A 16,793-nucleotide genomic window follows, 5' to 3' on the forward strand; every position below is an offset into this window, starting at 1 on the left:
ATTAATTTCCAAAATATACAAACAGCTCATACAGCTCAACATCAAAAAACCAAACAACCCAATCAAAAAATGGGTAGAAGACATAGATAGACATTTCTCTGAAGAAGGCATACAGATGGCCAACACTCACATGAAAAGATGGTCAACGTTGCTAATTATTAGAGAAATGCAAATCAAAACTACAATGAGGTATCACTTCACACCAGTCAGAATGGCCATCATCAAGAAGTCTACAAATAACAAATACTGGAGAGGGTGTGGAGAAAAAGGACCCCTCCTACACTGTTAGTGGGAATGTAGATTGGTATAGCCACTATGGAGAACAGTATGGAGGTTCCTTAAAAAACTAAAAGTAGAGTTACCATATGACCCAGCAATCCCATTCCTGGGCATATATAAGGAGAAAAACTCTAATACAAAAAAGGTACATGCACCCAAATGTTCATAGCAGCACTATTTACAATAGCCAAGACGAGGAAGCAACCTAAATGTCCATCGATGGAAGAATGGATACAGAAGATGTGGTACATATACACAATGGAATACTACTCAGCCAGACTTACTCAGAAGTAAGTCAGACAGAGAAAGGCAAATACCGAATGATAGATATCACTTATATGTGGAATGTAAAAAATAATATAAGTGAATTTATTTACAAAAGAGAAATAGACCCACAGACATAGAAAACCAACTTATGGTTACCAAAGGGGAAAAGTGGGGTTGGGGGATAAATTAGGAGTATGGGATTAACAGATACACACCACTATATATTATATAAAATAGATAAGCAACAAGGATTTACTGTATAGCACAGGGAACGCTATTTAATATGTTTTAATAACCTATAATGAAAAAGAATCTGAAAAATATATATGTAACCGAATCACTTTGCTATACACCCGAAACGAACACAGTATTATACATCAACTATACCTCAGTGAAAAAATAAAAAAAATATTTTTGGGTATTACAAGTGATAGCTTTTAGAAAATATATTTCTTTGGGGAATTCCCTGGCAGTCCAGTGGTTAGAACTCCAAGGCTTCACTGCCGAGGGCCCGGGTTAAATCCCTGGTGGGGGACTACGATCCCTGCGCGGCGCAGCCAAAAAAAAAAAAAAGAAAAGAAAAAGAAAACAAAAGAAAATATATTTCCTCTGGTGAATAGAAACACTACTGACTTTTAGGTATTGATTTTGTTTCTAGAAAACTTGCTAACCTCTACTAGTAATGCTGATAATTTATCTTTAGATTCTTTCAAATCTATGATGTTTCAAAAACATTACATTGGAATGTAATGATAATATCAGTGGTGGTTTTAAAAATATGTCCGCAAATTCTTTGCTACTTCCCTTGTCCAGAGGTGGAACTTATTTTTTTTTTTTGGCCATGCAGCATGCGGGATCTTAGTTCCCTGGCCAGGGATGGAAACCACACCCCCTGCAGTGGAAGCGTCCGGTCCTAACCAATGGACTGCCAGGGAAGTCCCAGGTGGGGGAACTTGATTCCCCTTCCTTGGAGCGTGGGCCCGACTTGCTGAAGGAATACAGAAGAAGTGATGGTACGTTTCACTTGTAATACCCAGTTGTCAAAAGACTGCAGCTTTTCAGGAATTCCCTGGCGATCCAGTGGTGAGACTCTGCGCTCTCACTGCCCAGGGCGCAGGTTCAATCCCTGGTCGGGGAACTAAAATCCCACAAGCCCCTTGGTGCAATTAAAAAAAAAAAAAAAAGATTACAGCTTTCACCTGTGCTTTCTCTGTCTCTCTTGGATCGCTCCCTTTAGGGGAAACCACCTGCCTAGGAGTTGGTACAAGACATCTGTATACGACTTGCATTCAGAAAAGGGAAGAATGGGAGGCACATAGCACCTCTAGCTGACAGGAGCCCTTAAAGTCCACAGGCGGGAGGGCAAAGACCCAGCTCAGCCCATGCAGCACCTCCTGCTTTTGCTCTCTAAGGGGAACTACTCAGGGAGGCTCTTCCTTTTTTTTTTTTTCATTCTCCAAATATTTATTGAGCATCTAATATAAACCAGACAATGTGCTTGAAATACACTGTTAACAAGATAGAGAAGCTCCTTAACCCAAGGAACTCACAGTCTAGCATAAAGGCAAATATTAATCAAATAATCCCACAAATAAATCATCATAGACCATGATAAATGCAGTTTATCGTAAAAAGTCATGACAATCTGTGAGAGGATATCCCCCGGGGGCTTGATGTTCTCAGACAGTAGTAGGTGACGTTTCTCCATGAAGAGACATTTACGTTCTGAAGCATGAACGGGAGTCGCCTAGGACAGGGGTAGGGGTAGGGGAAGGACGGCGTGGAGCCGTCCAAGCAGAGGCACAGCGTGTGCAAAGACCCCAGGGCGGGAGAGGGCACAGAGCACCTGAGGGCCTGAACTAGACCGGAGTGGCTGACAGCAGAGAAGAAACAGGAGAGTGGCCCGAGATGAGAAGGGAGCAGGGTAAGGACCTTGGCCTTTATCCCAAGAGAAATGGGGGCCACTGAGGTTTTTAAGCAGGGGACTGACATGCTAAGATGTGTACTTCATGATCACTCAGCCGCTCTGTGGAGAGTGAACTGGAGAGGACCAGAGGGGAAGTGCAGAGGCCAACGTGGGAGATAAATAGAAGGAAAAGAGAAAAGGAGAGGGTGTGAGCAACCCCATGTCAGTTGGGAGGCAAACCGGTAGAGATTAAGGACTTGGGCTCGGACTCGATTTGCGCAGTTGTGTCCTGGCTTTGTCACTTACTCTGTGATCGTGAGCAAATTACCTGAGCTCATCTCTAAAACAGGGATACTATCTGTCTACCTCCTAGATTGTGTGAGGATTAAATGACCAATACATCTCAAGAACTTGTGGTATCTGGCACACAGGAACGTGCTGTGGCCCCAGGCCACACAGCTACTACCTAGAAACAGATAAATACTGGACTGCTCTGATTAAAGCTGGGGGTGGGCGGACCGGGCCCCGAGCCTCGTCCACTTGTCCGCCCCTAACCACCACCTTGTCCCAGTCCCACCCACGCAGCCCTAAATGCCTGGGACTTCACAGACTCCCTGTCTGCCAAAGAAGGTTGGCTTCAGAGTGGCCTGTTGGAAGCCTGTCTCCTGGGCACTGTGTGAAAAAATGGGGTGACGGCAGCTGACCTGTTTAAGCATTCCAGCACACAGGGCCACTCTCAACTTTATAACATAACTAGACTAAGAACCTCAGAAGGCTTTTCTTCCCATGCTTCATCTAAGGGAGTCTCTTCCTTGTCTCTCATCTTCCCAGGCCATGTATGAAATATGCCCTGGGAAGTGCACCTGTTTGGGGTAACACAGCTTTTTTTTTTTTTTTAGAAGACTTTTTTATTTATTCATTTTATTTATTTAATTTTGGGGGCTGCGTTGGGTCTTTGTTGCTGCGCGTGGGCTTCCTCTAGTTGCAGCCAGCGGGGGTTACTCTTCATTGCGGTGCGCGGGTTTCTCATTGTGGTGGCTTCTCTTGTTGCGGAGCGCGGGCTCTAGGTGCGCAGGCTTCAGTAGTTGCAGCACGTGGGCTCAGTAGTTGTGGCGCACGGGCTTAGTTGCTCCGTGGCACGTGGGACCTTCCTGAACCAGGGGTTGAACCCGTGTCCTCTGCACTGGCAGGCGGATTCCTAACCACTGCACCACCAAGGAAGTCCCGGTAATGCAGCTCTGGAAGCCTGCTTCCTGCTGCTGCAAGCGCCAGACTCAGGAGTTCCTCCAGACGCTGGACGATTGCAGGATTTGCCACACTTGGCCTGGAATTCCTTTGGCAATGTAATTTCTTCAATACCCTACGATGATTCCTGTCTCTTTACTTTCAGTTAGCTCCAATGTGCGGTAATCACAGACAAAAATCTCATGAAGACTCTGGTTTTCTGTTCAGTGGTCTCTGTGCCCTGTCCTTCCTGGTTCTTTCAGCTCAGTGGTGTCCATGTGAACAAGTGGCTTTGATAGGAAGGTGACAGTTATCATCTGGTCTTTGCTGCTTGGCTGGCATTCACTGTCTGGGAAAGAACCTTTAAAGGAGATGCTTGAAAAAGATCTTGGGGCCTCGGTCTCATCTCAACTGGAAGACAGTTTCTTCTGGAGCCGTCTCTTATAACTGTTTCAGGTTGGGGTGCAGACATCCTTGCCATTTTCAACCCCAAATGACCAGTAGTGGCGGCCTCTTTGACCTCCTTCAAAGAAGCTACTCAGGAAGCACAGTTGAGCGACGACCTTCAGCTGCTGCTTCTTTGGCTCAATCATGGTGTTCGTGCCAAGGCCATGCCCATCCTCCTTCAGAGACTAAGTTCAGGACTAAACTTACAGTGCCTGTCACTCCTGTTTCTCCCGTGGATGAAGCAGGTAAGAGCCTAGGGTGCTAAATCTCACGACAAGTTTCCATAACGCTCTCCACCCCCAAGCCCTCTCCTGGGCCTGTAGGAGCTAGTGAGCCATTGCTAGCGTGTGCCCGGCTTCCCGCCCTCCACCCCACCTTGCTGCTTGCTGGACTGTCCACGGAGAATTAGGCCAACTTTGTACTCAGGCCTGTGGAGGGAAAGCTGCTCATTTCCCTGCGTTCCTCACGTATGCTCAGGAGTTGGGGCCAGCCTCCTCCCCTGGCAGTGGCTACACTACCTTGTCCCCCCTCTTGTCTAATGTGACATGCCTTTGGAGCCTTGCTGCTCATCTGAACGCCCTCTTCCTTTGTCATCCTCCAACCCCCCTCCCCCAACCCACTGGATTCCCCTCGTTCATTGCAGGCTTTCCCAGCTGGCTCCTGGCTCTCCTCCCGCCCCATATCCTGCCGCCATCATCCTAGGTGAGTTCCATGCTCACACGGTCACCATTCCACACCTGGGCCCCCAGGTCCTTGGCCTCTTCATATCCAATAAGCAACTCCATGCCCCTTGGCCACTCATTCCCAAGGGTGACTTACGGCTTGTTACTGCCCCCAATCTGCTCGGTACCTGCTCGGCCCTCCTCTTTTCTGACCCCATCCTTCCATCGCTTTCACTACAGTCGCAACCACCCTTTTTATTTTTTAAATAAGTATATTTATTTATAAATTTATTTATTTATTTTTGGCTGTGCTGGGTCTTCGTTGCCGCGTGCAGGCTTTCTCTAGTTGCGGCGAGCGGCAGTTACTCTTCGTTGTGGTGCACGTGCTTCTCAGTGAAGTGGCTTCTCTTGTTGCGGAGCACGGGCTCTAGGTGCGCGGGCTTCAGTAGTTGTGGCACGTGGGCTCGGTAGTTGTGGTTCGCGGGCTCTAGAGCGCAGGTTCAGTAGTTGTGGTGCACAGACTTAGTTGCTCCGCGGCATGTGGGTTCTTCCCAGACCAGGGCTCGAACCCGTGTCCCCTGCATTGGCAGGTGGATTCTTAACCACTGCACCACCAGGGCAGCCCCTGGCACCTTTTGTAAATGTATTTATTTATTTTTGGCTGTGTTGGGTCTTTGTTTCTGTGCGAGGGCTTTCTCCAGTCGTGGCGAGCGGGGGCCACGCTTCATCGCGGTGTGCGGGCCTCTCACTGTCACGGCCTCTCCCGTTGCGGAGCACAGGCTCCAGACGCGCAGACTCAGTAGTTGTGGCTCCCAGGCCTAGCCGCTCCGCGGCATGTGGGATCCTCCCGGACCGGGGCACGAATCCGTGTCCCCTGCACTGGCAGGCGGACTCAACCACTGCGCCACCAGGGAAGCCCGGCACCCTTTTTAAAACCTCACTGGGCCCTCAGCTCCCTTGAACGGCTTTCTCCTGCAGCTCCCCTGCTCTGCACGTCCCCAGCATCCACTCACTGTGCACGGTCATGGCTGCAATAACGCCCTCAACACAACCCCAACCTCTTACTCCTGTTTCCTTTTATTTCCCCTCCACTCCTCTCTGTCAAAAATGCAGCCCTTACAAAAATAAACAAATGGGACCTAATGAAATTTAAAAGCTTTTGCACAGCAAAGGAGGCCATAAACAAGATGAAAAGACAACCCTCAGAATAGGAGAAAATATTTGCAAACAAATCAACTGACAAAGGATTAATCTCCAAAATATACAAGCAGCTCATGCAACTCAATATCAAAAAAACAAACAACCCAATCCAAAAATGGGCAGAAGACCTAAGTAGACATTTCTCCAAAGAAGATATACAGATTGCCAACAAACACATGAAAGGATGCTCAACATCACTAATCATTAGAGAAGTGAAAATCAAAACTACAATGAGAGGGCTTCCCTTGTGGCGCAGTGGTTGAGAGTCCACCTGCCGATGCAGGGGACATGGGTTCGTGCCCCGGTCTGGGAAGACCCCACATGCCGCGGAGCGGCTGGGCCCGTGAGCCATGGCGGCTGAGCCATGTGTGTCCAGAGCCAGTGCTCCACAACGGGAGAGGCCACAGCAGTGAGAGGCCCGCGTACCGCAGAAAAAAACAAAAAACAAAAAACTACAATAAGGTATCACCTCACACCTGTCAGAATGGCCATCGTCAAAAAATCTACAAACAATAAATGCTGGAGAGGGTGTGGAGAAAAGGGAACCCTCTTGCACCGTTGGTGGGAATGTAAATTGATACAGCCACTATGGAGAACAGTATGGAGTTTCCTTAAAAAACTACAAATAGAACTACCATACGACCCAGCAATCCCACTACTGGGCATATACCCTGAGAAAACTATAATTCAAAAAGAGTCATGTACCGCAATGTTCATTGCAGCTCTATTTACAATAGCCAGGACATGGAAGCAACCTAAGTGTCCATCGACAGATGAATGGATAAAGAAGATGTGGTACATATATACAATGGAATATTACTCAGCCATAAAAAGAAACGGAATTGAGCTATTTGTAGTGAGGTGGATGGACTTGGAGTCTGTCATACAGAGTGAAGTAAGTCAGAAAGAGAAATACCGTATGCTAACACATATATATGGAATCTAAAAGAAAAACAACAAGTGGTTCTGAAGAACCTAGGGGCAGGACAGGAATAAAGACAAAGACGTAGAGAATGGACTTGAGGACACGGGGAGGGGGAAGGGTAAGCTGGGACGAAGTGAGAGAGTGGCATGGACATATATACACTACCAAACGTAAAATAGATAGCTAGTGGGAAGCAGCCGCATAGCACAGGGAGATCAGCTCCGTGCTTTGTGACCACCTAGAGGGGCCAGATAGGAAGGGTGGGAGGGAGGGAGATACAAGAGGGAAGAGATATGGGGATACATGTATATGTATAACTGATTCACTTTGTTATAAAGCAGAAACTAACACACCATTGTAAAGCAATTATGCTCCAATAAAGATGTTTAAAAAAAATGCAGCCCTTGATCATTTGGGAGTTGCTAGGGACCATCACCAGTGAGGCTGCAGGAAAGTCCAAGGCTTGGGGGAGTCCAGTCTCAACTGTTATAGGTGGTAAAGAAACGTTCTTTGAAGAGGCAAAAAATACAGGCGAGTTTGGGAATAACAGAATGGGAGGATTTGTGAATCACAGAGAGTTTGAAGGAAGGAGGAATAGGGATATAAATCAGGAGAAAGGAACTACAGAGCACTACGGGGATCAGAGAAGGGGAAAATAGAAGTGACCAGGGGAGGGTCTTACTTTGGGCAGCGACTGAAGCAAGCCCTGTTTGCATTTATAGTTATCTGGCTACAGTGTTAAGCAGACAACAAATCCCCACTTATCTCTGGAAGATGGTGGGATCTCCTGTTTATCTGCTGCCTGGAAGGGGGAGGGTGAAGTTGGGCTTTCTTTTGCCTTGGAGTCATTAGCGGGCAGAGGAGGGGCTTCCCTGGTGGTCCTCCGTACTTCCAATGCAAGGGGCTCGGGTTTGGTCCCTGGTCGGGGAACTAAGATCCCACTTGCCATGTGGTGCGGCCACCAAAAAAAAAAAAAAAAAGAGGGCAGAGGAGAGCAAACAGCTACGAATAAATGAGTAAGAAAGATCATTTTTCAGACAATGCCCTGAGCTAGTGGGACATGTGATGAAAAGTGAGGATATAGGCCTCAGAGAGAAGGACAAGCCTTTCATCCAAACACAGGATAGGAAAAGGATGAAAGTATCAGTCATCTCAGTCTCGGTTGTGTCATCCTAACAAAAAATACCCAGATCTCAGTGACTTAAAACAACGCAGGTTCTTCCTTGTTGGTGCTGCCTGTTCAGCATTGGTTGGCAAGGAGCACCACCATCTTGAAGGTTGTTGGTCCCTGTGTCAGAAGAGAACCTTGGAGGGTCTCATGTTGGAGGCTGTGGCTTGGATGTGACTGTATGTTACTTTCCCTCACAATTCACGGCTAGAATGACTGACACACACACACACACACCACCACCACCACCACTGGGGGGCAAGGGAGTACAATCTGACTAGACGTGTGAAAGATGAGGAATTGGAATTTATTTGGTGACCAGCACTCACGATACCTACGGCATTTTTACCGCAGTGGAGCTTTATCTAGAAGTCATACAGAATGCCAGGGATGGAAATGAACCTCAGAGACAAGCCAGTACCTGCCCAAGATCACACAGAGAGCAGGCTGCCTGGGGGCCAGGTCTCCTGTTTCCCAGCCCCCTGGACTCCCGAGGCTTTATCTCTGGCAAGGTTAAAAACACTTTAGACTCACCTCCCTTCACCTGGAGTCAGACTTTCACTAATGCTCCCCACGCCCCCGGCCCCAGAGGTGAATGCGTCCGTGGCTGTTGCCAGTCTTACTGTAGTGTCCACTAGAGTTAAATCGGCTTTCTTCCCAGGGGTCATCTCAGCTGATGAAACCAGACGCAGAAGCCTCTTTAGCACTACTTTGTGAACTCCCGGGCCTGATTCTGATCGGGGGGGCCGGCAGATTTTGAGCATCCCGTACACTTTGCCTCCATCCGTATCTCTTCAGAGGTTGTTACATAATACCTGCTTTCTCTCTTCCTGAGTGCCTCCCCAGACCTCCACGCTCCCACAGCCCCCGTGCTTCTTTCTGTAATAGCGCTTTGATACAAGAGGACACTTGTCACATCAGAGCAAAGATAGACCTCAGCTTCATGGGGCCTCTGCTGTGTCAGGAACCTGTCCAAGAACCGCAACAGGCCTTTCTGCACAGCTTTCCATGACCTACCTCTGAACAGCCAGGACACGGAGAGAGCCTGGGGCCCATGAGGGACATATGGGTCTGTAATAAAAATCCTGGCAACTCTAGCTAGACTCAATTTAATATTATACAGCCCGGTAAGACTGCCTCTCAGAATGGATCCTTACCACATTCTCTGCTTAGAAAACACAAGATTCAGTCGCTCCTCCAGCTGCTAGCAAGCCGAGACTGATTTCAGGAGCAGGGGAAATTGGGCATTGTTGGCTGCATTGCAATTGTTACTGAAATCACAAGGAAGAGGAATTAAGGGGTGAAAATAATCTAGGACGATAGTTCTCAAAAACTTCTGGGTGTGTAAGAATCACCTCTGAATACTTATAGTACAATGAAGGACATGCAGCCAGTAAAAAAAGAAAGCGGGTCTGGATGTTCGGCTAGGGTTAACTTGCAAACTATAGTTTTAAGTGGGGGAAAAAAAGAAGAACATTCACAGGTGTGTTTCTACTTACGTACAAAAAAGATTGGAGAGTTATATATGTACATGTGCAAACACACAGTATTTGCGAGGCTATACAAGACACTGGTGAATGGCTGTCTTCCTAGGATGCTAGAGAGAAGAGGGGATCACTTTTTTTTTTAAGAAGATGTTGGGGGTAGTTTATTAATTAATTAATTAATTTTTGCTGCGTTGGGTCTTCGTTTCTGTGCGAGGGCTTTCTCTAGTTGCGGCGAGTGGGGGCCACTCTTCATCGCGGTGCGCGGGCCTCTCACTGTCGCGGTCTCTCTTGCTGCGGAGCACAGGCTCCAGACGCGCAGGCTCAGTACTTGTGGCTCACAGGCCTAGTTGCTCCGTGCATGTGGGATCCTCCCAGACCAGGGCTCGAACCCGTGTCCCCTGCATTAGCAGGCGGATTCTCAACCACTGCGCCACCAAGGAAGCCCGGGATCACTTTTTTCTTTTGAATTGTGCCATTTGTATTACATCTTCTAAAAATAAATTACCAAATGAAATGTGGTATCCTGAGACAGAAAAAAAGAATTACTGGAAAACTAGTGAAATAAGAACGAAGTGTAGTCTACTTAGCACAGGTCCCACTTTTGGCAAATGTAGCTTTTGGTGGTTGTTTTTCCTGGTTCTTTATTCATCATATCCACTCCTCCCCACTGCTGGCTTTTTCTCCTACTGTTCCCTATGTGTGGGATGTCCCCCATTCTCTCCTCCTCCTTGGAAGCTGTACCCATCCTTCAAGGCCAAGGTCATCAGTTACTTGCTCTGAAATACTTTCCTTGCCTTCCCCCACTCAGTGCTCTAAGACACGGTATCCAGCTTGGGACAGACACATGGTTACTATCGTTTCACACTTGCTAGCAGCTGGATTCCCAGGAAGCAGACTTTACGGTGAAAATTAGCATACAGGTTAAGTTCTGAGGGATGCTCAACTGTAGACACAGAGGACTGGAGGGCCGACTGTACTATGTCATCTGACATAACGAACTTGAGCAGCCCTGGATTTTGGTATCTGTGGGAAGCGGGGGGGGTCCTGGAACCAACCCACTGCTGATAGGAGGGACAACTGCATGCTCTTTCCTCAGCCAGTTTCCACAGCAGCACGAGAGATGAACCTTCCCTACGATCAAGGCTTACTGAGAGCCTCCAAAACCATAAGAAATTCACCCCCCATTTAACGAAGGTAACATTCAAGGAGAAAAATTTCATTTTTAAAGAAACAATATTTCTCAGTCAATAACCTTTTAAGCCTTGTCTTTTCAAGCAAATGAATACTTTTATTAACATGGTAAAATTTTTTTTAAACACACGGTAGGGTTTTGACCTCAAATACTTGTCAGGTCTGCTACTGAAATGAACTTACAGCTAGACAACTTATGAATCTTGAAGACACCTAGTCCCTGTGCAATTTAGGGTCCAAAACAGACAGCCCTTGCTTTTCTTCCCCAGACCCTCAAGGGCCTTTGCAAATATCGCTTTCATTTTATGTCCAGAATCCCCTGAAATGCATCAGGATATTACATCGATTACACAGAATACCAAGACCTATCTCGTCTCCTAGTCTAGGTTCCATGTCACATAAAGCTGAGTTACGTTGTCCAAACAATCTGACCAGACAAGTTACATCAGTGTGCCGCATAAAACCTAAAATTTGAACAAAATACATCTCTCCTCCTTTGGTCTCACATAGAAATTAAAGTCCCCAAACACAACACCATCCCGCAGCCCTTCTTTTGGTTCATCAGTCCCAGCCAGATCAGCCCCCTCCTCATTCCCAATTGAAGTCTGGTCCGTTCTTCAGCTTCGTTGGCAATCGCTGCATGGAGTCGTCTTCCAGAAATAATGCATTTCCTTCAACACCTTCAGAGCCGGAGAACTCCAACTGAGTCTCATCTGTTACACACAGACCCAAAGTTCCAGGGAGCTATCAGGTCACACAAGAAAGAGCAAAGCACCTCAAAAATTTAGAAATAACGAAAGCCCAGGAACAAATGTGACTGCTGCGACAGCTTACAATCTAGGCCCTAATTCTTGTGAGAGCATTTTCCAAATCAAAGGTACCTCCCCAAACAAAAACATTTAACAGTCAAAACTCATACTGAGGTCATTAACCACAGACCATAGCAGAAACGTAGTGTGAGGACAGAGTGTAGACAGAGAAAAAAAGAGAAAACAAAAGGCTCTCTGGTTTCAGCTTCTCCAGGGTGTCAGCCAATCTCCATCAGTTGACCAGAATCCACTGGCTGTAAACCTGAAGTGCAATTGGGAGAAACTCATCATTAGGAAGTGAGAAAACCCTCACAAACTCAGCCTCGCAGGACACCACCTCTTCTGCATGCCACCTGACCCCTTCCAGTCTTCCAGCAAAATCTGGAAGCGTCCAATAATGGCCTTCCCTCTGACAATTCTGTATTTCTACCCCCCTTTGCTCAATGGCCTGTACCGTGATTTTGTTATTACCCTACAGTTATCCTATTGATCGTGACCTTTGGTTTCAACCAAACACGTACAAGTCAAAACCAACCAACCAACCAAAGTGTTCCCCCCAATTACCAGAGACGTAACAAAAATAACCAAACGGTACCTACTAACACCTCCTAAAATGAAAACTGAGCACGCTTTTATTCTCTTCTCCCAACTCCCATCCCCCGCGGATCATTAGTAAATAAATGTCCCCGAAGCTGACCCAAGCGTCGGGCAACGCCTGGGACCTCCGTGCGGCTCCCGCCGGTCCCCGCCTTACCGCCGACCCTCCTTCAGGACGACTCGCTCTTCTCTATCCGCCGGACCAGCTCCACCAGCATCTCTGCCATCTTCGCGATCTCCTTGGCCTTCTCCTCCGCCTTCTCGCACCGTTTGGTCCCTCTGCCCTCGACTCCGTCGTCCGCGTTCTGCAGATGGTTGAGCGCGCTCTCCTCCGAGGCCTCCACCTGCGTCTTGATCTGGATGAGCATACTATCCATCTCCCACAGCTTGCTCCGGTTCCGCAGGTAGGCTCTCCCGTGCTCGCGGCTCAGCGCCGCGATGTCCTCGCGCATCTCGTTGATGACCGGGAGCAGGAACTGCTCGAAGTCCTCCTCGGGCTCCAGCACCTCCACCTCCTCCGGCTCTGCCAGCTCCACGATGTCCAAGGGCCGCATCTTCCCCCGCTATTCCGGAACCGCAGGACACAAGTCGGCTGCAGAGAGAAAATGGAGACTCGCTATGCTTACCAACACACTTCCAGAATACTCTTTAAAACTTTTACCCCTTTTAAACTTTTAGCCTCACAGAAGCCACGGAAACAAGCGACTTACGAGCAACGAACCGGAGGACAAAATGGAGTCGCGGCCGTCAACCAGCGCCCTGCGTGTTGCGGCCCCTTTCACGACACGGCCGTGCCTCTTTACGGTCACGCCGCTGGTAGAACTAGGTGCGGGCGCGCGCACGTCAATAGAGGGCGACGCAATCCGCTCTACCACGGCCGCGCGCGCACACACCCACACCCACGCGCGCGCGCACGCTCTCCCTTTTCCTCCCCTCCTCCTACTCCTCCGCGCTGCGGCCCTCCGCTACCCACGCCCGCGCGGACGTGAATGCACGAGCTCTCTTATCCCCCTCCCCCTTCACCCTGTGCTGCTCGCCTCCGCTACCCACGCACGCGCGGACGCGCACGCACGAACTCCCTTATTCCCCCTCCCCTTTCACCCTTGTGGTGCGCCTAGCGGCTACCCCACGCGCGTACGCGCGCACTCTCATATTGCCCCTGTCGCTTCACCCTCGTGCTGAGCCTGGCCGCTACCCTGGCTTTGGAGGTGAGCCCTTCTGGTGCTCCCTCCTCCTAAAGGGGTTCTCTTAAAGGGTTTCCATCTTTTGAAGATGTCAACGCTGTCTTCCTACAGTAAACGGGGACAGCCCTACGTAATAATGTACTCAAAGTATGTGACATTCCTGGTCCATCGCTGATAGCCCCATCCTGTTTACTACCACGACTGGACCCCTCCCTAATGTCTTACTGGCTTATTTTCCTTCCTCTTTTTTTTTAAAAAAATATATTTTTATTTTATTTTAGGCTGCGTTGGGTTTCCATTGCTGCGTGCAGGTCTTTCTCTAGTTGAGGCGAGCGGGGGCTGTTCTTTGTTGCGGTTGCGCGGGCTTCTCATTGCGGTGGCTTCTCTTGTTGCGGAGAACGGGTTCTAGGCACACGGGCTTCAGTAGTTGTGGCTGGCGGGCTCTAGAGCACAGGCCAGTAGTTGTGGCACACGGGCTTAGTTGGTCCGCAGCGTGTGGGATCCGTCCCGGACCAGGGCTCGAACACGTGTCCTCTGCACTGGTAGGCGGATTCTTAACCCCTGAGCCAGCAGGGAAGCCCCTTACAGGCTTATGTTTGTTCCTTTTCGGATAACGGTCAGACGTGTCTGGGTGTCTTTTCACCAGACCAAGCCCCCCCCCGCCCCCTCCGCCATCTCCAGGGTAAAAGGCCTGGTCTGTTTTATCCTGAGGTTCCACTGGCCTAGTCTTTACGCCTTTTTGTCGGGTCGAACGCTCCTTGAGGGACGTATTCAGCTCTATGTCTCTAAAGCCTGGAGCAGAACTTGTCATATGTTAGTAAATTTGCTTTACCCTTCACTTAATACAAAATTTTAAGGAAAGATAAGTTAATTTCATAGCCTATTGACCCAGTCACAAAAGAGCAATAAAAATGTCAGGAGAGCTTGCACAGGTGCATTGGTTTGGCTTCTGTTTTCCAGTCAAAATGGACACAACTCCCAGTTTTGAATATAGCAGAGTTAATAATGAAGAGATACAATAATCATGAAAATGCTTTGTAAAGGGCTTCCCTGGTGGCGCAGTGGTTGAGAGTCCGCCTGCCGATGCAGGGGACACGGGTTCGTGCTCCGGTCTGTGGAAGATCCCACATGCCGCGGAGCGGCTGGGCCCGTGAGCCATGGCCACTGAGCCTGCGCGTCCAGAGCCTGTGCTCCGCAACGGGAGAGGCCACAACAGTGAGAGGCCCGCGTACCGCAAAAAAAAAACACACACAAAATAACAAGAAAACAAAATGTTTTGTAAATACCAAGCTTAGACATAGGTAAAGTGCTTATTTTTTGTTGACTTTCCACGGTTCTTTATATCTGGTTGCTCTTGTAAAAATCCAACTTCAGGGCTTTCTTGATATATCAGAGGCAGCTAGCTCATAAATTCTTTGTGTGAAAGTAAAGAAATGGCTCAAATAATGAGATACCACTACACACTTGTTAAAATGGCCAAAACCCAGCCCAATGACAACACCAAAGCTGGTGAGAATGTGGAACAACAGTAACTCTCATTTATTGCTGGTGGGAACGCAAAATGGTGCAGCCACTTTGGAAGACAGTGGCAGTTTCTCATCATGCGAAGCGTACTCTTACCATACCACACGGCAAATGTGCTCTTTGATATTTACTCAAATGTATTGGAAACTTATATCCACACGAAAACCTGCAATATGGATGTTTCTAGCAGCTTTATTCATACTTGCTAAAATTTGGAAGCAATCAAGATATCCTTCAAAAGGTGAATGGATGGGCTTCCCTGGTGGCGCAGTGGTTGGGAGTCCGCCTGCCGATGCAGGGGACACGGGTTCGTGCCCCGGTCCGGGAGGATCCCACATGTGGCGGAGCGGCTGGGCCCGTGAGCCATGGCTGCTGAGCCTGCGCGTCCGGAGCCTGTGCTCCACAACGGGAGAGGCCACAGAAAAAAAGATTAAAAGGCAAAAGGGCCTACAGAAGACTGATGTCTTTTCAACCCTATTCCTCTTTCCTCTGTGGTATGTGGGATCTTCCTGGACCAGGGCTCGAACCCGTGTCCCCTGCATTGGCAGGTGGATTCTTAACCACTGCGCCACCAGGGAAGTCCAAATTAAATTATTCTTAATTTTGTTTTATTTTCATATTTTGGGGTCAATCCTTTTTTTTTTTTTTTTGTCTCAAAATTTTTCATGGGGCTTCAGAAAGCTCCTTCGTCCTGGGCTCTGTGTAGCAGCCGCCTAAAGGGTAAAGAGAGCTTGCTGGGGGCAGGAGATAGGAGAGGGTGACCCAGAGAAGGGCCTCCACAGTAGAAACCCACTTAAGCCCGGGACCTCCCCCTTCCAGAGGAAGCTGCTGTTGCCCAAGTTCCAAAAACTGGGCTGAAGTAAGAAGTCCTGAGACCCCAGGGGAAGCAAGGGTGAGAGTGTCTTGCCTGTGCAACCCAGTGTTAATGGGTCACCTCCGAGGGAAACAACCTGTAAGACAGTAACGAGATGTAACCTGAGCAAGGCTCTCTGCGCTGGTCAGAAACTCCAAACTGACACAACCAGTTTGGAAGAGTCTGAGGGATTTTTGTTTGTTTTGTTTCTGCAGTGGAGGATATCCAACATCAGGAGTAGCGGATCTGAATTCAATTCATAAGGCCAAAAACGATTCTGGCTGTGGGAAATGCAGGGATGATGGTTCCCGTATTAGAAACGATTTCGTCAATGGAAAAAGAAAGAAGTCTCACTCTTCTAAGAGAATTTCACTAGCATAAATCAATTTAATAATAACTGTGTTAAGGCATAAAAGGGAGCAGGTATTATTATAGGCCCATTATTGGCCCCATTTTGCAGATGGAGAAACTGAGGCTGGGGGAGATGTAACATGGCTTGTAGGGGTCTTGTCCAGGTTCAGCTGGCGGAACCCAAGCTTGCTTGCCATCAGATACAAGAGAAAAAGATGAGGACTTCGGTATTTTAAGTTCATTGAAATTAAGAAAGGCTGCTTTGGTTTTTTTTAAAGCTTAGCAAAGGAGTTAAAAGCAGAGTGACTTCATGTAACAAAATTCCCAGAAGACACATGTTCTCACCAAAGTCTTAATGCAGTATTGCTCTAGCATCGTGCTGGGCATGAATTGCTCATTTCACCAAGCAGGTGTCAAACATCACATCAGGAATAAGTTTCCTCTTGAAAGCCCTTGGAACCAAATCATCAACGAATCAAGAGGAATCACTTAGGGATATGAGAGATTTTCAAATGGCGAACACTTTGGGAAAAGAGGGTAACTGTGGAAGAAACAAATGACATTCAAAGACTAGATACTGCGAAGATGTGGCGATTATCACACGTACTCAAGACTACCATCAGCGGAATTACTGAAAGTAGTTCCTCCTCCTTCCCCCTGTAATAACCTAGGGAGGGATGAATCGAGGGGAGAATGCCTAGCACGAACCCCCAAGCTCC

At 48.1% G+C, this 16,793-nt stretch overlaps 1 protein-coding gene across 2 annotated transcripts; it reads right to left on the minus strand.

The window, feature by feature from the left end:
• Window positions 1–10,827: 10,827 nt before the first annotated feature.
• On the minus strand, window positions 10,828–13,027 carry LOC115863724 (MORF4 family-associated protein 1). Of its 2 annotated transcripts, XM_030876883.3 has the most exons (3): window positions 12,873–13,027; window positions 12,320–12,754; window positions 10,828–11,827 (listed from the first exon to the last, which is right to left on the minus strand). In XM_030876883.3, exon 2 carries the CDS (start codon window positions 12,714–12,716, stop codon window positions 12,333–12,335), a length of 384 nt encoding a protein of 127 aa, XP_030732743.1. In that variant the 5' UTR covers window positions 12,717–12,754; window positions 12,873–13,027; the 3' UTR covers window positions 10,828–11,827; window positions 12,320–12,332. The 2 variants fall into 2 exon arrangements, with proteins under 2 accessions (XP_030732743.1, XP_030732742.1); XM_030876882.3 differs by lacking the exon at window positions 12,873–13,027 and having other exon boundaries at window positions 12,320–12,864.
• Between the last annotated feature and the right edge of the window lie 3,766 nt (window positions 13,028–16,793).

The sequence above is a fragment of the Globicephala melas genome, chromosome 5 (genome assembly GCF_963455315.2).
Source record: "Globicephala melas chromosome 5, mGloMel1.2, whole genome shotgun sequence".
In the NCBI taxonomy this organism is placed as follows: domain Eukaryota; kingdom Metazoa; phylum Chordata; class Mammalia; order Artiodactyla; family Delphinidae; genus Globicephala; species Globicephala melas.

Bases quoted from the DNA above. Each gene is read 5' to 3' on its own strand.
- LOC115863724 (XM_030876883.3), bottom strand. From the start codon at position 12,716: ATGCGGCCCTTGGACATCGTGGAGCTGGCAGAGCCGGAGGAGGTGGAG.